Below are 21,902 nucleotides of genomic sequence, written 5' to 3'. Positions count from 1 at the left end.
CGTATAGTAATCAGTTAGTACATGCAAAAGTAGTTCTATTTCATCAACATCAATTGAACGAATTTACTCAACACCTGTTGCGATGATAGCAGTTAAATAAACTGCTGGCGTAATAAATTTTAATGCCCGATCGGAAAAACATTTCAGCTTTAGACTACGAGTTTATCACAGTCTTTTATTGCCACGTTACCAAGTAAGCAGTGGCGATAAAAGAGTGGTGATAAACTCGTAGTCTAATGATGGAAACAGTTTGATAAACTTGTGGTCTAAAAAAACATGATTGCAACAGGTGTTGATTAGAAAAATTATCACACGGTTGTTGTCGCCCTCGAAGTTATCATAACACCTCGGCTTCGCCACGGAGTTTGATAACTTCTCGGTGGCGATAACAACCGTGCGGTACTATTCAGTATTGACCATCCATTAAGGGAAAGAATGTATTGACTTATGACTTTGAATGTTGCAATCTTTTTCAACCAAGAAGCAAAAAGCAACAAAAAGTTAAAAAATGCTAAAATTCAATTTTGTTCGTTTTGGAAGTATTTGTCTTAGTGCAGTGATGTGTACTGCTTCAGAGAGTGAACGAGTTTCGACAGATGAGAAATCTGATAAAGGGCTCTCTTCTAGCCAATTAAGGACGGACAAGTTGGATCTATTCTGTTCACACTGTGTTTTTTGACGCCCACTAACAAATTTTGTTATACAGCTCGCTACTATCAAAATAAATAACAAGTACCCGTCGGAGGCGGGGCGTGAAGGTGTTAAGCCCTCTGAATGGGAGCAGAATAGATGACTTTTTTGAATTTTACTGATGCTGGTTTTTACAAAAGAGGAGCAGCTGGTTGTTTCGAATTCAAATTTGTTTATGCGAATTTTTAATTTTTTCAAATCTTGTCGATTTTACTATCCAACAGTTCGGCATGAAAAAAAGTAAACTCGGTTTGAGTGTGCGAAAGTAATGGGGAAATCATTATAGTAAAATCATTATGGTGAAATCGTAAAACGCTTAGAGCGATTTACAATTCAGGATGTATGGAATTTAATAAGGTTTTTATTTTGTACAAAAGAAGGGAACTTACGGCGTTTCAAACTTAGGCCCAGAAGGGCTCTTTCTTCTAGTTTATTTGAGTTTTAGTCCAAATGGATTTGAAACAATATCAAAATCACTAAATTCAATCGTTTGTAGACAAAAATTTTTCAAGAGCACTAATCGGATTGCTCAAACAAACGCCACTGGAACAAGGCCGGTTTTTTTTCGTTTTTGTAGAACAGGATTTGTCGTTTAAAGAACTCATCAGTGACGAAATACGATTTCTGAACAAAGTTTTGAGTGTTTTAATGTATGTAATTTTTGATTAGCTGCTCTCGAACAAAGATTGAATCTTATATTTTAGTTTTATGAGTTTTCATGTAAATTTTTGATAATTTTTTGAGTATACTCCTTTGCTTGCTCTGAGAGTACGTGATAGCCGAGAGTATCAAGAGTACCAAACTTACAGTAAGGAAGCATCTCTCGTTTGATTTATTTCTGCTGAAATCATAGTAGCCTCTACTTCAATGCGGTTGTGCTTCTTGGTAACTTTTTATACTGGACTATTTTTATCGTGATGACAACTTTCCACCAAATTGACCAGACTTGTTTTCTATGATTAAAGTCTCCATAATTGCTCTCGATGAAGTTTGAAGCAAATGTTGTTAACTTGTTTGAAGCAATTGTTGTTAACTTGTCGTGTGCAAAGTTTTTGCTTTATCGTTTTCTTCTAGAACTTTCTTCTGACGTTAAGTCTGTTGCTAATATCAAACCTAAAGCCGATTGTAATCGATGACCGTACATAGGCTCTCATCCGAGAGGTCGAATCCCTGAACAGTCAAAATTTTGCGTCGTAAAAATTGCTGTAGCCTATGCTTGTTTCTTTGTTTGCATCGTCAGTCGTTCGAAAGCAATTCGTTCAACGTTTGTCGGTTTGTTTAATTTATCACGATTTTTAAGTTTTAGGAAGTTGCTATTTTCTCATATTTGCGGTGTGAAAATTCGGCGACTGGCAAATCTTAGTTTATAAGTGAAGCAGATTTGAGATCCAGATAAATTTTTATTATAGATATTGCTTGAAGTTAAATTGCGCTATTCTGTGGCACTTCATTACTTTAATTCACAAAAAAGTGCCCTGAACGAATCTAACAAACGATAATTAGGGTTTAACCTTCTATGTCATCTATGTCATAGACATAGAGCGTTATGAATGCAAAAGCAGGTATTACTTTTACTTAGTGATTAGATCAGCCACATTTGTGTAATTTTGAAGAAAAAATTAAGAAGTGAGCCTTGCCAAATAAGATACAGATCCGTGTTCTGACGAACCCTGTGGAGAGAAAGGTGAATGCAGTGATTTGGGGAATGGGTTTGCGTATGCGTGTCAGTGTGAAAGGGGTTGGGTGGACGATGAAAATTACCAACAGCCCAATTGCAAGTTAGTCACTGCTGTATGATTGACATGTTTAAACTCATGTTTCACTTACAATCGTTACTTTATTTTTTCTTAGAGTTTACTTTTTGAAATGGCCTCCTTGTTTTTCCATTGGCGCAAACTTTGAAAGCATACCAATTTTCATTTTTCGGCTTTCAATCGGCTGACATAAAATGCCAACATGAGAGTTGTAAATGAAGTTTTGGTACTCATTTCGTTATTGAGAAACCGGATTGACACTTTGTAGAGTTCCGTTAATATCCCCTCCCTCTGGCACGCCATGTCACCTATTGTAAAATATATGCCCTTGCACAGAAACTGGGTAATAAGTTTGACGGATAATGTCCTGGGCTTAACTCCAAAATATTTTGTAGAAAATACGATGAGACAACTTGTCACGACTCTCTGTGCGAACACGGGGGTAAATGTCCGGTCAACGACCCTGATAACCCCAATTGTGAGTGCCCAAAGGGCTACATTGGCAGGTGGTGCGAACACGCCTCGCCAAGTCAAAGCTCAAAGTGGGTTGGAAGCCGGTTGAGGTCGAAAATGGGCGCAAAGTCTGCACTATTTATTATTGCTTGTACTGTGCTTGCCATCATTTTGGTTTGCTTTATTGTTTGCTGTGTGCAGTGTATCAAAAGAAGAAACGCAGCTAAGAAGTCAAAATCGGCGAAAGATTTCAAGAATGCCCCTATGGATCTTTTCTGTACTTTGCGCCAGTATCTTTGATGCGATAATTTAGACTGCCTGAAATTGCATTTTTGGACTCTCCGAATTAGTTAATTTAATCTGTGGTCGTTTAGCCGACGGTGATCGCAGAATATTAGCAATTTCGCTCTCAATGATTAAACATGCTGATTTGATAAAGCTTAAGTATTCCGATTTTTTTGGCTGTCTAACTATCATACAAGTGTCTGCTTTTGATTAAATTAATTTAAATGATAGTAAAAGTGGTACAAATGAACTTTTTTGGATGCAAAAAACTCGAAATCTCCCCCGCGTATCCCGTTAAGGAAGTCTTTGTTTCAATAAATATGTTTAATGAAACTGATGGGCTTTATAGCCTTAATAATGACTTTTTTTAAGGTTTTAAGGTTGGACCAGCCTTCTTCTCAATCTATCAGTACAGGGACGTAAAAATATGTTTTACATGGTTTTTTTCCTCGGTGAGAGGGGGATTCCCTCATTGGCGATCTATCTATTTAAGACTGAGTAGACAGAAAATATCCAGATCAAGCGACAGAACGGAAAAGAGATACGAAACTCCAGCATCGACTTTAGAAGAGGAGAGATCTTTGTTGTCACCCCAAATGTCTCCAAGGCCTATTTTGAGGAACGGACCTTTTCCCACTCCCCCATCGGCAGCATCAGTTCAACCCGTGCGTACTATGCAAATGGGCGCTCCGGCTTTGTCGTTCCAGAGCAATTAGCCACACGCTTTGATGATACCGCGCGCAACATGTTAATTGCCCTGTATCTAATCCATTAGCATGTGGAATTCGGTGGAGAAATTAAACTGGAAAGTGGTTGACCCCATGCTTTCCTTCGTCGCAGATTTAGCAACTAATTATTGTATGCGAAACTAAGACAGAGTATAATAAACACGGAAATAAGTTTATGAAGAAGCAAAGCCATCGTTTGTAGGTATCATCTTGCCTCAAAAACTGCCAAGACTTTTATTTCATAGTCGACCGGTTTTGTGTTCATATGCAGAATTTTTGCTTATCGGTTGTCTTTCCCTCCTTTATTTTTACCCAGGGTGAAGAGAACCCAGGGTAGAAAGTAATCGCGCGTAATGTGGCCCAGTTTAACGGCTGAGTTAAAGTGACCCAGTTCACTACTGAAAGGCAGCTATTGGTTTTGTCAATAGAAAGCTACCGTCATCTAACCGAACCGATATTCATTTGTTCTCTCCTTTTTTGGTACAATCGATACCTTATCAACATGTAAATGCTGGGGGTATTAAGTTGCAATAGATGCCCTAAGATGGCTTTAGTAGTCTTCGAAGGGCTAACTTTAGTGCATTTGCTGTCAATGTGTAACTTTCTGATGAAAAAGTTTCTGAGCCAAGATTGGCGGGTTTCTTCATTTTCTTGTGCGTGTTTAGTTTATTAACTGCCGCAAAGCGATAGATAGGATATTATTGGTCTCGTCAGGGTTGCCCATTTCTTTGTCTTTGTCGATTTTTGTATTTCCAGCAACAGAACGGAAAAAGGAAACGAAACTCCAACATTTACTTCAGAAGAAGAGATCTTTGTTTGATCTGGCGCCATAAAATCAGAAAGGGGATGGATTAAAAAATTCATACTATGGACCAGTTGTTCATCCGACATCTCGAAAAACTTAAATATTGACGCAGCTCAGGTGTCAATGCTTAGTTATTTCCCAATGTTTTTGCTGGAATTATATGTCCAGATTTAATTTTTCAATTTAAAATTTCATTGCTTGTTGGCATCGATTAGGGTGCTGGAACTTTTTGTGCTACTTACAACATCATAAGATCCTTCTTATTATTAAGATTTATTGACATTTTGATTGTTGTGCCAAAGCATTATATTACTGCAAAAGATTTGTAGCTGAGAAAAGTAAGCAGACTTCAAAAAAGAGAATTGACAGCAATTTTTACAAGATATGTCGAGATATTTTTGAATTATTCAATGATCATTAATAGCCGCCCTCATCTTCTCAGCCGGCTATTATAGCGCTCCTATTTTTTTACAATTCAAAGAATTTGAATTGTATTGGGGCGCTGTCTTTTTTTTTTAAGATCTGTTCACACATTTTCATGATTTTTGAAATCAAATCGGAGTACTGATTTTGGTCTCGCTGAAACAGGAAGTGGAGCGAAAAAGCAAGTGGTTTTGCGGCGTGAATTGTTTTCGTTATAATTTCAACATAGAGTAAGAATCCAAAGATTGAACAAAAATTTGCTTTCTTGCTAGTTGTTTTTTGTTCACATGCGGCAATTTGACTTTGATTTTTACTGTTTTTTCGTTTTTTGGATCGGATTTTTTTCTAAATAGTTTTTCCAATCCATTCATAGTCCGTTCTAGGTCTAGTTTTCTGTTTAGTCAATGAAAATTCTTTGAATTGTACGTCAGGACTTGTCCTGCTATGTTTTTTTACTTCGTCGAATAAAAAAATGTTTCGCTTTACCTCATTTTGCCGCCTTTTCAACATTTTGCGTGAAATCTTTTTGACTTCTCTAGGCTAGTTTCTCTCTTCTCTCATTCTGCTAAAAGTGAATTTGAACATCAGCTGCTCAGCAAAGCAATTCAAAATGAACAGACTCAGTATAAAAATTGAAGTCAGAGTTAGAAACGGGATAAAGCCCAATTTTAGATGCCCGCTATTTGAACGTCGTTCCTATAAGTCTTATTTACCATCTCTAATGCTTATTGTTATTAATAGTAGCCCCTGTAGCCTCTCTCTAAGAAACAGAAGTATGTTCAACTACGAAATGCCATCAAAATAAATCGGACCTAAAAAATTGTTTTTGTACAAAAATCTTTTTTTTTTCAATATCTTCTGTTATTTCAATCCCAATCATGCTTATTGGAATCAACGGCGGCTATTTTCCGGCAATCTGCCGGGTATGTTTCTTATTGCTCATTATTTTTTATTACTTAAGTTTTTCTTATACCGCTGTTCGTATGTCCTGCTCTGTGTGTTTCTTCATCTATCATGCCTTTGTGGTTTTTGTATTTTTAATGGTTTTTGATAATTTTAAGACGACAAAATCTTCCGAGACAATATAGGTGAAAAGTTTGTTAGCCGCCATCTCTGTCTGCTATTGTAGCCGCCCTATTTCTTTTTAATCTGTCTAAGGTCTGTTCACACTTTCGTCGAATTTTTGATATCAGTGAGAAGTGAAATGAGAGTAGTGGTTCTAATCCTACTGGGATCAATACAGGGAGAGAAAAGCTCGGAGATAGCAAGGTTTGAGACGTAATTTTTTTCTTGTAAAATGGAGAAAAAAATGGTGTTTGAACTAGTTGTTCCTCTTCGAATGCGAATTTGTTTTACGGCAATGATTTTACTTCAGTGTGCCGTTTTTCTCCTGATTTTTTAATGCTTTTGAAGGGTCATTAATTCATTCTAATAATGTACATATTTGTATTATTGAATTCATCAACGGGCTGTTAGTGGTTTATATGACTAAGTTAGATACTGTTGGTTTTAATAAAACATCGATGATTTTTTGATTTGCCCGTTTTTGTAGTTTTTCTTGTCCCGTTTCTGAGTTTCATTAATCACTCGTATCATCGGCTGTCTAATGAGGCGTAACAGAAGCTATGTCACACAGTCAATTGATATCTAAAATTTGTCACAATTTGTTTTGAAAAGAAAAAAATTAGTCTTTTCCTGTTTCGTAGTTCTCGTTTTGTCTTATCACTTAGTCTTATGAATGACAGTTCTCATTGTTTGCTAATATGACAATAAAGCCTAATTGAATCATATTAATGATTTGAGTTAGTATTCCATGCTTTTGACTCTGTTTTCAAGAAATGGTCTCAAATTTTCCGTCTATTTAATTGCTAATTTCTAATTGGTAAGTGCACGTTTTGTTTTATCACTCCATCTGATTAATCGTGGAAAAGTTCATTGGTGGACGAGGTTTGGATAATGGAAAAAAATTTTATCGGGTCAGAGCTAATGCTTTCTATGATTTGACACAAATTGTGTCACAATTTGGCGATGATTTAGAAGACATTACATGACAGTTCTCAGACATAACAGCTCGCAATGGCCTTCTTTTGAAACACAATTGTTTGTCAAGTTACTGACTTCGAACTTTAGCTATCGTTTTTGTTGACCTAGATATATGTGTTTGAAAGGTGTTGGTCAATTTTTAAATCTTGTCTTTGTTTGTTTGTTTTTTACGTTACGGAACTGCTAATGGTTGTATTTTCACTTCTGACGTATTATTTTACGCTTTGATCGAAGAGTTGAGTCTGTAGTTTTTAATTGTTCTCTTAGAGAAGCAATTTTTGTAAACGTGTGTGTCTTTTTGCAAATTTTTCACTTGACTGGTTTGACTTTTCGAGTGACTTTTACTCCCTTGACTTTTTGCGTTTTGCGTGATCTAAAATCCTCTCTCAATCGCAATTTCAAGCAGCTGAACTCAATTGGCGGCAATTTAAAACTCAAAGTCAAATGAAAATGAATAGTTCGCTGACACTGGTGCCATTTTTCACTTTAAATCTTAATAGTGGTATATCTTAGTCCAATTTCGGCTCCTCTCCCAACTGACTGAAGTTGCAATTGATTAGAGCTCCCACTAGTCGTTCGAGAGCAATTCCGACTTTAGTCAATTGTTTTCTCACGCCTTCGCAACTAATTTTCATATAGATTCTATTTTTTTTGGCAAATTTTGGATTTTTAGCCCCCTTTGTATTCTGTTGTTGAGTTTTTTTTTAAGTTTTTGTGATGCTTGCTCATTCTGCTCAAAGTGCTTTTCAATAGCAGTTGTTCAGTAAATTAATCTAGAATCAAATGAGTGTGTATCAAAAACAAAATCAAAAATAGAAATGGGATTAACGCATAGAGCCCAGATTTAGATAACAGCTACTTGAGCTTTGTTCTGAAAATTCTTAGTTACCATCCGTAATGCTTATTGATTCTAGAGTATGTCCAACTACGCAATTACATCAAACTAGTTTGCACGTTAACTATATTTTTCTGCAAAAATCAATTTTTCCTGTTATTTTAGTCTCAATTGGGTTTATGGGAATGAATGGCGACTATTTTACGACAGGTATGCTTTGGTTTTCTCGGAAAAATTGCGTACCCATTGAGCCTTCTTCATCTGTTATAAGCTTGAGAGCATGCATTTTATTTTCATTCTTCAATCATTTCCAAATTGATTATCTGTGGCTTTTCATTATTAATTGCTCTCATACAATGTTTATGGCAATTATATTAGTCCTGTTGTCTTTTTATGTGATTGCTTTTCAATTTCAAGCTCTCAAAAACGGGACAAACAGGTAAAGCTTCCTGGAGGGCAATAAGTAGCTGGGTAGCTCTCTTAGAGCCTTACAACTCACTAGTCTCTGTATCCGATTTATCGAAACTGTTTTGAGAAAACGTAAATTTCTGGTGTGAAGTGTGATCGTAATCTGACCTAATAAAGTAAGTTTTACTGACCTAATAGTTTGACTGACTTTTTGATTTTACCGCATATTTTTTTTAATTTTGATGTTGATTATAAAATATGAAGTCTAATGATTTTGCATTATTAGACCTATTTTGTTGGAAATAACTGTTTTTTATCTTTTGATTTATCAAATTTTAAGTCTCAAAATTTCGAATGATATTTCATTTGTATGAAGCTTTCAATTTCTCTATTTTGGGAAAATTCAGCAAGGTGTGAAAATGAGAGGAAGCAAGAATTTTTTCAAGATGGTCGGAACATTGTGAGTGAACGAATATGTTAGTTTTACATCAATCAATAGAAGGCTTCTATGGCCTTTTTTACAATTTGATCAAAGAGGCACTTTAAAACAAACTTTTCGTCACCGGGGAGGATGTACAAAAATTCGTCAATTGTTGTTTCGGTAGTGTGTTAACCAAATAATTATTATATTGGGACCTCTGAAGGGCGAGATTTGTCAATTAATTGGTCTGATTTTTGGGACTTCACATGTCTCAATTGACTGGTCAAATACCGTCTTAAACTACTTAGTTCTCTGTTACACTTGAATGATTTAATCAAAATGTTTCTAACTTGAGGCTTGTTAAATTATAGCATGGACATGAGACGTATCGCCGTAAGAATTTTCCCCCAAACACTATGGGCACCCTCAGTTTCAGATTAAAATGTCGAAAAATGATGCACGTGTGATCATAATTCCTAAAGTTGTTATGGCAATGCATTCTCACGTCACCCTAAACAAGATACTAGTACATTTAGTTTTTCCGGATATTCTCCCTTTGTGCGATAACACACAGCGCGATAACCAAACTTATTATGCAGTCGTCGGTCCTGATGATTTAGTGATGATCTGTTCTGTTTTTACTTTTTGGATAAATACCCCTTTTTTCATTTATTGGTCTAGGTTTCGTTTCAATCCGATACTTTTTTATAGCTCCATCTCTTTCCAGTATTCAATTACATTGAAATAATTTATACAAATGTATTCTCAGAATCAATCTCTTGCAGTTAGTTGGACTGAAATCTTAATTAGCAAAGATTAAGAAATTTTCGTCAACCGCGAAATCAGTGTCTCGGTTTAGCGACCCTGAAGCACAGAAATTTGGGATGATAAAAGCAGAATTTCCAAAATTGGTCATAACCAATTAGTTGATAACATTTGAATAGGTTACGTAATCATCAAAGTATGCCGAAAGCAAATTTATATGAGTTATGGAGAATCTTTGACATGCTGAACTCGTGAATGAATGATATTTTGACCAAATGTTGACCAACGGTTAAAAGACGATAGTAACATCAAATCTATTGTTTTAAAAGTGAAAATAATATTTCGATAAGGAATGATGATCCACGGTTTACTTTTGGATCAAAAATTTGTTAGTTTTGAGTTAGTGTAAGTAGCAGTATATGACAATTTGGGGATTTTTTTAGTTCTTGTCAGTTTTTATCGAGTTATAAAAGTTGGGGGCTAGAGTGAGGCATTGAGATAAAACAAGAGGTTTTTCCTTAGTTTTCAAAAATTTGACTATGGGTTTGTTTTATTGGTTACTATTATTTATGTCTATAAGTTTTTTAAGTCTATTTCTACATATAAACGAAGATGACAAATTGAGCTTCAAGCGCACAGTACGCAGTTTCGTTCTCGAACTAATTTCCAATCATTGAAAGTTCCCTTTATTTGAACAGAAATTAAAATTTATAGACATGGGTTTAAATTTTACGAGTCGAAAAATAAGATAAATTAACAAATACTATTTGGTGATATTTGAAGTCAAAGCTTCATAGCAATAACTCTTAAAAATGATGACATTTGGTCCCAGCGAGAATGCAGAAGCAGCGTTCATCAACTTTTGTAGCCCCGTAGGCAAGTGTCGTGGCCTTGTCTAGGCAATCCATGTGGTGAGCACGGATACTGTGTCCCTATAAATACACAATCATTCATATGTGAATGCGAATCAGGATGGTTGCAAGATCAGATGTTACCGGGCCCCAATTGCATGTATGTTCAAATCTCTTTACTGTTTCGGTTTTATTCTCACCCTCCGATCCCCTCTCCTCCCCAAAAATAGTGGTAAAAAAGCCCGTGCTCACTTGCTTTGTAAGCACACCTGTTTAGATTGAAATAATAAATTCGTTTTTTTTTGCTATTGCATAATTTTTTAGAATAAAGAATTACTTTACAGAAACAATAAAATTTGCCTATAAAATGAGACTAGAACATTTCCTGAAGCTGAATTTTTTATTTCCTGGCAAAGGAAATTGAAAGCAATCATGTCGATATTTTGGCGATATAAAAATATGTTATAATTTTGACCCGTTTGTACATCGACATGGTGCTAGGTTGGCATAGTTCTTTGTAATCAATAGTTTAGGATAATCAAAAGCAGATGCCTCTCAAATCTTTTTGAATTGTTTCACGTTTTGGCGCTTCTTGTCTGTCTTACGTAGCTGTTTTACTCTGAAGCGTATTAAATTTTCTCGTGTTAAATGGGTTACCCATTGCAGGAGTTAGAGAATAAAAATGAGAATTCTAAACGCAAGCTGCCTTCATTCGAAGCGCAGTTTTTGAATGGAGTTGTGGGTGACTAGAAAATGTTTTCTTTTCAAATTGAGTATTTTTACCACAGAATATCAGTTTTTGCACTCTATGGTCGTTTTTGCTGACGGATTTTCGAATAACGAGTTAGTCCAGTTTCACGTCAAGACCCGAACTCTGAAAACCTTTAATGAGAAGTGATAAATTGGTCTCAAATTAATTTTTAACTACTAAATTAGTCCTGTTGCCCTTTCTTTTTTATATGTGATTTTTTGTACTGCCGACGTTTCGTCTTAGCTTTTCGTTCTGACCATTTGACTTTTCGTCCTCAGAAATGGGATGAACAGATAAATTCGGGAAGGCTTTAAGGTGATATAGTTCTTCAGCACTTTACTGGTCTATAAGTATACAATTCACCGAAGATGCTTGGAAGAGCTCAAATCCTGATAAGCTTGGCAGTTTTCTGGCGGTTCAGCCCCCATGAAGCTCCAGCTAGCTATAGAAGAAGCTAACGGATCGCCAGTTGCTTCAGAGCAGTTCGCCGGACGTTAGTTGGTTATGTTTATAAATGAAATTCCGCCTATTTACAGTTGTAACTCTTTTTTGTAATCATTTTTTTCTTTTGCAGTTATTCACCTTCCGTTTTTTTATGGTACATTCAATTTCCTGTTCGAAATTGAGTCTGTTATTTCTCAGAGCATTTGATTGTTTCAGGTTAACGGTCTCTTTTGAGTGTGATCCTGTCAACTGTAAAAACGGAGGTCGATGTCCCTTTGGACAAAGTGGTATCTCTGAAAGTTTTCAGGCAAGGATTCAAAGACAAAATGCATCTTACGTGCCCCCTGTTGTCTCTTGTATTTGTCCAAAGGCCTTTCGAGGGCATTTCTGTGAAATTGTGAATGGAATTGGGGATTTCCATGCGTCAAAGGAATAGAGAAGCGACTTCAAAAGCTTTGATTGGAAAGTTGTTCTATTCTTTTTATTCTCAATACATGCAGGCTGAAAAGTTGTCTGGAAATTTTTGTGCATTGAACAGCGTTGTTTTGAATAGCCAAATATGAAAATTCTTTTGCTCTCTACGGCATGAAATAAAAAACAAAAATGAGAAAGAATGAGCGAGTATGTGCACATAATTGAGGTTGGTCATTCGGGTCAGATTTCTGAGGATTACCTCTACACGGGTGAATGGGATGGCACTAGCAAGGGGAAGGCACTACTAGAAGATGCCCGAAAAGAAAATCTTTGGTTCTTTCCCATTATAAGCCCTTCAAAAAACCGTAAATATACCAAAAGTGGGGCTATGTGTTCATGTTTCTGTAATGGGAACGAACCTAATGTTCATCTTGGGGGTGGGGGGGGGGGGGTGGGTTTCTGTGTTTTTTCTGTTGCCTTTAGCGTTTGGGATTTGCAAGTTTTAGAGTAGCGGGGTATAACTACACAATTTTTAAATGAGTTTAATGAAAAAAGGATTGGGTGCAAAACAATAAAACCTCTAATCAAAGCTTTTGTTGTCTGTCAGAAAGAAAACAACACTTGGGTGTTGTCACCATGGTTGCTGGTATTTGGGCCCATATTCTTAGTTCTCCTCTTTATCATATTGATGGCCTTTTACAGGAGACAGAATTTGCCCCGGCATAAAAATTACGGGAATCATTTCAAACACGAAGAAGAGCACCTGCTTCACAAGCATAAAAGAAGAGGTGTGCGAAAAAAAAGACCTATGAAGAGCTGTTTTTTCAAAGTTTTTTTTTACAAAGAAGTCTGGAAAATTTTCCAATCAAAAGATAATTGTAATGAATTTAGAGAAACGTTAATAAATAGAAGCATATGCTTATTTAACTCCAATTTATGACCAACTCGATTCAGAAAAAATGATCAGCTTCATTCAGAAAACGACAGACAATTTTAGCGATTTCAACTTGCTAAAATATTTGAAAAGCTTCTAATTCAATAAATGTTTGACCGTGTAGTAAACCATACTATAATTAACAAAAATGAGCCCAAATTTCTGATCGCAACGTGAATCCTAAAATGATTCAATTTGTTATAGAATCAAAAGCTTTGCTAAAATCATTTCTATCCAAAATAATTCCTGTCGAACAATGCTTTAAAAACGGCATCATATATTTGAATTGGATGATAAATAGTAATGAAATCGCTCAAGGAACAGTCCTTGAACCCTTAATTTTTATAATGTTTATTACCGATTGGTTGCTGGTATATAGTTGCTGGTATTTGGGTCCATTTTTTAGTTCTCCTCTTTATCATATTGATGTGCTTTTAAAGGAGAGAGAATTTGCCCCGACATGAAAATTATGGTAATCATTTCAAACACGAAGAAAAGAATCTGCTTCACAAGCATAAAAGAAGAGGTGTGCGAAAAAAGTTAATAAATAAAAGCATATGAATATGTAACTCCAATTTTTAAAAAATGATCAGCTTGATTCAGAAAACGATATATCAATTTTAGTGATACCAACTTGCTAAAATAGTTTAAAAGCTTCTGATCCAATAAATGTTTGACCACGTAGTAAACCTTGCTATAATCAACGAAAATCAGCCCAAATTTCTGATCCCTAAATAAATTGTCAAATGAGTATGAATTTGTTATAGGATCAAAAGCCTTGCTAAAATCATTTCTATCCAAAATCACTGCTAGCGAACAATGCTTTAAAAACGGCGTCATAGATTTGGATTGGATTATAAATTTTCGTGAAGTTGCTCAAGGAACAGTACTTGAACCCTTAATTTTTATAACGTATGTTACTGATCGGTTGCTGTTATTAGGGCCCATATTTTTTGTTCTCCTCATCATATTGATGTGCATTTAAAGGAGACAGAATTTGCCCCGACATAAAATTTACAGGAATCATTTCAAGCACGAAGAGGAGCATCTGCTTTACAAGCATAAAGGAAGATGTGTGCGCAAAAAAAGAGATATGAAGAGCTGTTTTTTCAAAGTTTTTCTTCAGTCTTTAGAAAATTTTCCAATCAAAAGATGATTGTTATGAATTCAATAAAAAGTTAATAAATAAAAGCCTATGCATGTGTAACTGGAGTTTATAACAATTGATCAGCTTGAATCAGAAAACGACAGACCAATTTTAGTGATATCACCTTGCTAAGATACTTGAAAACTTCTAATCAAGAAAAGAGATAGTTGTATAAAACAATATGTTAACGTTAAACAGAGATAGAAGAGAAAATGTTTTTGACTAAATGCTCAATCAGACTTTGAGGAATATCATTACAATGGAATTATAATAGGCTGGTTGTCGTTAACTGTGTTTAGCGGTTGACATTTATTTGACATTTGAGGCAAATCTGAACAAAATGTTCGCAAAAATGCCTAAAGCTGTTTTATCATTTACTCAGTATGTCACCTAATACCGATAAAAAGCAAGTTCTTTACTTTTTAAAATTCTTGTTTTGTCGTTTTCTAATTAATTTCTAAAGCCACGCAATAAATTTCTGAACACAACAATTGTACTCTTCAGATCACTTGTTTTTTGTCACGAAACTTTCAGTATATACATTTTTTTCCAGTCGTTGCCAGCTTCATGGCCTCGGGGACTAAGAAGATGAATAATTAGGGCTATCAAAAGTTGCCAAATGCTCACAAAAATAGACAAAGCAAGGGATCTGCTGAGTAAACTGCTGGTAAACTATTTCATTAAGGAATTTTCATCATTTTTTGATTTAATAGAGCAGTAAAAAATGTGGTGAATGATCGAAAAAGGCGTGGTGTTAGAAAACTCCCGAACTATTCAGTTTTTCAGAAAAAATGCAATCCAAATGGAGTGACCGATCAGTAAATGGGAATTTTTGGGAAAGTGGAATAACTTACCTCTGAAAATCTGGAAAGAAAAAATATTTTCAGCAAAAAAGTAAAAAGCAAAATTGTTAAAGTACGTGAACGTGTTCAAATAGATAGACAAGTGCATGCATGGTCTTAGAACTTTTTTACCGGTGTTATTAGGACCAAACTGTTCTTAATCAATTGATTCTTAAGATGTAAACGTAATCAAACTTGGTTGCTATGGTAATAAAATTGGAGTTTAAATTTTATGGCTTGCTAAAAAGTTAATCAAACTATCCGTGTTGTCTGGTTTATGAAAAATTTTAAGACATACTGTCTCTTAGAAATTTCATAAAGATGTATTATGTTTCGATGCTGCTGTGCGTAAAAAATATTCGTTGATTGTTCAGCGCCGTTTGCGAAAGTTTTTTTTTAATGATATTCTAGTTTTTTTTATTTCACTTAGCGAGTTATGATTGACATTCTTTGTGAATGTCGTATAGAATCAAAGTTGATCCTTATAAAGATTGAAAGGGCTCACAAGAACCAGTTTGTCATGTTAAAATGTGGTTAAATGTTTACTTTGTAAAGAAGTGTGCATTGCGATCCTCTTTGTTTGGTGCAATTATCGCAGTCTTGTATGTCTTCTTGTTCTATGACTCTTGAATGACTTTGGTTTATCGTGTGACAAACATTGCTCCCTTATCAATATTTATAAGCAGCTGAAGTTTCTAAGCTGCAAGTTACTAACGAAGTGTGGTCTATCATAAGCTCTAGTAAAATCATTTGAATCCCCTCTGAAGTTTTCACCTCGCCCATAATGCAAGCACTACAATCAACCCCTTCAGTCGTGGATAAAGCAGGATACGGTGAAATCTAGTCCCGGCTGTTATTTGAGAGCAATCTGTCTCATGTTGTCTTTTCTTTTGTCGCGTCCTAATTTTTCGCTTTTTCAACTTTTCACGGCTCATTTAATAACATCTCGAATTTACGATGAGTTGATGGCACTCTTAAAGATTTGAATGTAAATATAGGACCTTAGTATTGAAGGGTGATATTAATAAATAGTGACTCGTAGGCGAAGTAAATTAAGGAGTTTAATTTTCGCTAAACGTGACCGTTTGAATTGTTTTCAATTGCATTCATGGACTCAAGTACCTATGTATTACAGCAATCAAGTCTGCTGTGATGCGATTTTCCTTGTTTTTCCTCAAAAAATCTGCTTTGATGCTTTATTTTTGTTATAAATGTTCGTTTTTCGCAGCTGTTTCGGTAAGCTGTCGGCTATGTTTACGAAGAATTCCAAATGAAAGACATAATAGAAGCACAGTTCCTAGCAAAACCACCAATTCAAACAACTTAGCTTTTAGATACTCGGAAGAACGGGAAGAAGAAAGATAGAACGGAAGCTTTAAAGAGCGGTCATTCTGATGATAAAGAATATAAAAAGAGAGCCCCTGAAAGATCTAAAGAAAATTCTGGTACAATTAATTATATAGAAGTTCAAAATTCAGATAGTGACTCGCCCGGCAGAGACCAAATGTCAGCAGGTAGCCGAGAGTCTAGTATTAACAACATCGAAGTTAGACCACTGTCTGATAGAATGAAAGTTGGGAAACAGAAAAAGCATTGAGGGTCCAAACAGGTCGAGCCCTTTGTGAAAAATATTGTTTTTTTCCGACATTTCGGATGAAGAGTTTAATGAAGAGACACAATTTGTCAATTTTCGTATGGAACCAAGATTTGAAATTGTTTGAGCTACTTGATTGAGCGTCGTTTTCTCCTTAGGTCTACAATAGAGTTGGTTATTGTTAATAGCCGCCCTCATCTTCTCAGCCGGCTATTATAGCGCTCCTATTTTTTTACAATTCAAAGAATTTGAATTGTATTGGGGCGCTGTCTTTTTACGACTCGAAGAGGAGTATTGGAGAAGTCCTTTTTTTAATCAATTTTCGGAGTGAATTTTGAAGCGGGAAATGAAACGCGTGAAAAAATTTGGAGTAATTTTGGTGCTGAACAAAACTGAAGAGCGGAGCGAAAAGAGAGTGGTTTTTGTTCATACCGCTGTTTTTGAGAGAGCGAGAAATTGATGTGTGAAAAAATTTTTTCTAAGCGAGCGAAATTTTTTTTGTTCACGTGCGGCTTTTAAAAGCAGTTTTTTGCAACTTTTGATGGTTATGAGGTTTGATTATGATATTGTTTTAGTTTTAGGTTTTTTTGATAGGAATTGAAGGTTTCAAGCAGTTAATTTGATTTTTAATGCTAATTTGGAGGTTTTTGATCAGTTTTGCTGATTTTTAGACGAAATTTAATGATTTTTTTTACCTGTTTTTTTTTTGTTTTACTGCTTTAAGTGGGATTTGAATAGAAGCTTGTTAATTAGGGAATTGTCAGATACCAATTGACTATAGTTTTGTTGGTATAAATCATTTTTTTCTAAGGAAAAATGACAGAAAAATTGAGAAATTTTTTAACAATTTTTCTCATTTTTTGCAGTTTTTCTTTTTTTAATCTTACACAAGTGTCTTACCCACCCTATTATAACTGGCCCATTGTTTTGCAAGTTTTTCATTGCTGTGATTGCAAAGGAACCTTATTCGGCTTTATGTTTCCTTGTACTATTAAAAAACTCATTTAGGTTTTATAGTTTTTTTGTTGAATTTGTTTTCGAATGACGTTTCTATTCCTTTATTTTTTATGGCATTTGTGGAGGTTTAGGGTTCATAATAGTTGTTCTAGTTGTTTAGTAATAAGTATGGGCAATTTTGGATGTAAATCTTTTTTTTGAGAAATATGACAAAAAAATGGCGAACATTGGAACTATTTTTCTTAATTTTTTTTGCAATTTTTCGGGTTTTGTTCTGTTTTTTGAGACAAGTTTCTTATACTATTTTGACTTGTCTATTGTTTTGCGAGCATCTGGGTGCCCTATTGGCTGAAAAGATTTTTTCTTTGGATTTATATGCTTTGGTAATATTAAGAAATTTACAAACTCTTTCCAGTTTTTTAGTGCAAGTTGTTTTTAAGAGCTTTTTTTTTCATAATTTGGCCTCAAGTTTTTTTATAACATTCACTTAAGTGGTTTTAGTAAGTACTAGTTGTTTTGATGAAGTATTTTTGGCAGAGATAGTTATTTCGGGATCTCAAGTTATGACCAAATTTGATCAGAGTTTTTAACCATTTTTTAACAGATTTGATTTTTTTGTTTTTACTTTTTTGCTTTATGGTTTGGTTTCGAGAAAACATAAATTAGTGGAGGCAAGTTTTTTCTAATGAGTAGTTGGATTTCGGTTAAATAGATTTTCACTTCGAGTCGTTTCCGGAATTCTTCCGGCTATGTTTTTTTTTTAAAGATCTGTTCACACATTTTCATGATTTTTGAAGTCAAATTGGAGTTGTGATTTTGGTCACGCCGAAACAGGAAATGGAGCGAAAAAGCGAGTGGTTTTGCGGCGTGAAATTTTTTCGCTCTAATTTTAAAGTAGAGCGAGAAAACGGTGCTTGAACAAAAATTAGCTTTCTCGCTAGTGGTTTTTTGTTCACATGCGGCAATTTCACTTGGATTTCAACTGTTTTTTCGATTTTTTGGATCGGATTTTATTCTAACTGGTTTTCCCAATCCATTCACAGCTCGTTTTAGACCCAGTTTTTTGTTTGAATTAAATTTTTATTTCTCAATAGTGGTTTTTTGGTTTACATGCGGCATTTTGACATTGATTTTCTGTTTTTTCTTATTTTTTTTCTGATTTTTTTTTTAAAAATGATGTTCTCAGTTCACTCATTGTCCATTCTAGGTCTAGTTTTTCTGTTTAGTCAATGAAAAATCTTTGAATTGTACGTCAGGACTTGTCCTGCTATGTTTTTTACTTCGTCGAATAAAAAAATGTTTCGCTTTACCTCATTTTGCCGCTTTTTCAACATTTTGCGTGATATCTTTTTGACTTCTCTATGCTAGTTTCTCTCTTCTCTCATTCTGCTAAAAGTGAATTTGAACATCAGTTGCTAAGCAAAGCAATTCAAAATGAACAGAGTCGGTATAAAAAATTGAAGTCAGAAATAGAAACGGGATAAACCCATAAAGCCCAATTTTAGATGCCCGCTATTTGAACGTCGTTCCTATAAGTCTTAGTTACCATCTCTAATGCTTATTGGTATTGATAGTAGCCCCTGTGCCCTCTCTCTAGGAAACAGAAGTACGTTATGTTCAACTACGAAATGCCATCAAAATAAATCGGACTTGAAAATGTTTTTGTAGAAAAATATTTTTTTTTCAATATCTTCTATTCTTTCAATCCCAATCATGCTTATTAGAATCAACGGCGGCTATTTTCCGGCAATCTGCCGGGTATGTTTTTAATAGAATATAGTTTGGCTGAAATAAATGCTCGTCTTGTTTGAGGGAGAAAGTTGCTGGAATATTTATTGCTTAATGGCCTAAAAAGACGCCAGGGGTAGTTTGTTTCTGTTTGTCAGAGAATTCGAATTAGTTTCCAGACTGTAATGTTTTTTAACCATGCAGTGATATCTCATGTCATTTCTGTTAAAAAGCTTTATGCATCGACAATTCTAGGATTTTGTTATGTACACTGACAATGTTTATTTTATCTACTTTAGCGTTGGAATAATGACGTTGCTTAAATAATTTTTGTTCTATTTTAATGATGTTCTTCAGTTAAACAATGTCTGAAGCTTGGAAATCGACTCCTCGCAAGTACTGCGATTTCTGTAAATGCTGGATTGCTGACAACAAAATATCGGTGAGCATTCACGAAAATGGCAAAGGACACAAAGCAGCCGTTCAAAAGAAAATAACTTCTTCACACAAAGCCAGTGTCAGGAAGGAAAAGGAAGAAATACAGGCTCAAAAATTGTTCCGAATTATGGAGAAAAATGCAAAAGAAGCTTACAAAAGGGATATGGGACTTAATTCGAATTCAAAGGTACAAACTGACGCATCATGTTCGAATGCAAGCTCTACTAACAGCTCAATTAGTAAACAGAAACGTCAAAGTGAGAGCGGAATCCGTCCAAATTTCGATGCCAAGCAGCCAAAAATTGAAGAAAAAGAAGTGGATGACGACGAACCGGAATGGTACGAGTTCAAGACCAACTCGGGACAGTTGTACTACATTCACGTGAAAACAAACGAGTCCACTTGGGTAAAACCCGAGAGCCCAAACATTTTAAAAGTTTACGATAACGTTGGAGTTTCAGAAACTAAAGAGGAACCGGAACCTAAAAGTAGTGCTTTTCGTGATATATCAACAACTCACGGTTACAGAAGCAAAGAAGAATTGGAATATGCTGAGATGAAAACAGAACCACGAGAAGGTGCAAAAGGTAGAGAGATGGCATACGGCGCCTTTGTACCTGTTGAAAATCCCGATGAATTAACACGTCATCCAATCAAGTTAGACCTGCCTGAACAAACTGATAATTCACACCTCTTTTCTCATTTACCACGCGAGGCGTTTGAAGAAGACGACCCGGATGATAGACTAAAAGTTAAAGAGAAGAGAATAGAATTTGATGAAGATGATTTTGACGATGAAGTAAAGAAAGAACCAGCTTCTAGTTTGGGTTTGTTCAAAAAGAGGAAGTTCGGGTCAAACAAAAATCGGAATTTTAAACAGCGGGATGAAGTAAATTAATGAATGGGTTTTTGATGAGAAGAAGGTGAGACTGGAAGCGTTCAAGACGAATGAATGTGGAAGTAGGATATTGAAGGTCTACGTTATTTGGAGAGCCAGCCAAGACCTCATACGTGATTTTCCTCCAAAATCTGGCGGAGGACTGGAGAATGTTGATGTAATATAATGAACTTTTAATTTAAAATTTTGAAAGTGACCGTGAGCTGTGGGATTAATTAATTCAAATGCGAATAGGAGGTACTCGTCAATCAATCAGCGCATTCAATTGTCTGCGGTGCTCGTTTCTTTACTATCAGAGCCTACTAATAAAAGAATAGGAAAGTCCAACCGAATACAACAGCTAATTTTAAAAAATAACAGCACATGTTTAAAGACTATTATTGTTGTCTTTATCTCATTCATGGTTAATTGAGTCGTTTCTCGTAAAGATCTGTTTTCTTTCATATATATTTGCCATTATTTACGATTTTTACCTCGCAAACGGTGATAACCATTTTTTGAAAACAGTACCCACAGTGGTTAGGCAGAATAAGAACAATGCTTCCGTTTTGGAGAAAATGAGAGAAAAACTAAATGTTTATTTTTTGCATTTTCAACCTCGAGAAAATACACAGTAAAATATATTCTTTAAAAATTTCAATCTCAAAGAAAACTTAAATATCAAATGTTTTGATGAGTGACAAGCCTTGTTTGTCACTTGGAGGAATTTGTTGGGTTAAAATTAAAATGCATTAAAATTTATTGACGATTTTCTTTCTTCAGAATTTTCACTATTTGGTGTGAGAACAAAAACAGCTCAAATCGTTGATACAATTTTTAAAAAAGTGTAATTTTCTAAACCTCGTGAACAGTTGATACCAATTTTAGAACGGTGAAGGCGTCCGCAATTAAAATTACAAAAACAGAACGGGAAATTTCTTCTTTTCTGGATGTGTGAAAATTATTGCTTTTCTCTTATTTTTTTTAAATTAAACTGAAAGTTTGATTTTGCCTGGTTTTAAATTTATTGCTTTGCTAGACTGTGTCAGCCTTGAGCAGTGATTTAATGTAATTTTTACAAAAGATATTAATCATTGTTGGGATAAATTGCCGCGAATTCTTACTTTTATGCATTTGTTTTCTATTTCAAATTTGTGACTTTTTCTCAAGACATATTAACGACTCCAGAACGTTGGGTTTTGCAAGTCGACTAATGAGATTTTTAGTGTTAAATTGCCAAGATGCGGGGAAATTCCTTCTATTCATTTCGTCTTGTTCTAGTCATCTATCATTCATGTATTTAAAAAAAGTGACT

The 21,902-nt window shown here is 35.0% G+C and overlaps 3 protein-coding genes across 6 annotated transcripts; all 3 read left to right on the top strand.

The window, feature by feature from the left end:
- Positions 1–279: 279 nt before the first annotated feature.
- On the top strand, positions 280–4,449 carry LOC142352265 (uncharacterized). Of its 4 annotated transcripts, none has more exons than XM_075404753.1 (4): positions 287–614; positions 2,336–2,468; positions 2,840–3,174; positions 3,700–3,885. In XM_075404753.1, exons 1-4 carry the CDS (start codon positions 509–511, stop codon positions 3,747–3,749), a joined length of 624 nt encoding a protein of 207 aa, XP_075260868.1. In that variant the 5' UTR covers positions 287–508; the 3' UTR covers positions 3,750–3,885. The 4 variants fall into 4 exon arrangements, with proteins under 4 accessions (XP_075260869.1, XP_075260868.1, XP_075260867.1 ...); XM_075404752.1 differs by having other exon boundaries at positions 288–614; positions 2,342–2,468; positions 2,840–3,151; positions 3,700–4,449; XM_075404751.1 differs by having other exon boundaries at positions 288–614; positions 2,840–3,151; positions 3,700–4,449.
- A 4,830-nt stretch (positions 4,450–9,279) lies between these two features.
- Positions 9,280–12,319, top strand: LOC142351928 (uncharacterized). Its single transcript, XM_075404194.1, has 3 exons — positions 9,280–9,326; positions 10,479–10,621; positions 11,873–12,319. Exons 1-3 carry the CDS (start codon positions 9,288–9,290, stop codon positions 12,090–12,092), a joined length of 402 nt encoding a protein of 133 aa, XP_075260309.1. The 5' UTR covers positions 9,280–9,287; the 3' UTR covers positions 12,093–12,319.
- Positions 12,320–19,630: 7,311 nt separating this feature from the next.
- Positions 19,631–20,804, top strand: LOC142352313 (uncharacterized). The gene has a single exon (XM_075404846.1). It carries the CDS (start codon positions 19,637–19,639, stop codon positions 20,606–20,608), a length of 972 nt encoding a protein of 323 aa, XP_075260961.1. The 5' UTR covers positions 19,631–19,636; the 3' UTR covers positions 20,609–20,804.
- The last annotated feature ends 1,098 nt before the right edge of the window (positions 20,805–21,902 follow it).

This window comes from Convolutriloba macropyga, chromosome 13, assembly GCF_964194025.1.
Source record: "Convolutriloba macropyga chromosome 13, txConMacr16.3, whole genome shotgun sequence".
Lineage (NCBI taxonomy): Eukaryota > Metazoa > Xenacoelomorpha > Acoela > Convolutidae > Convolutriloba > Convolutriloba macropyga.
This window is presented reverse-complemented; position numbering and strand designations above follow the sequence as displayed.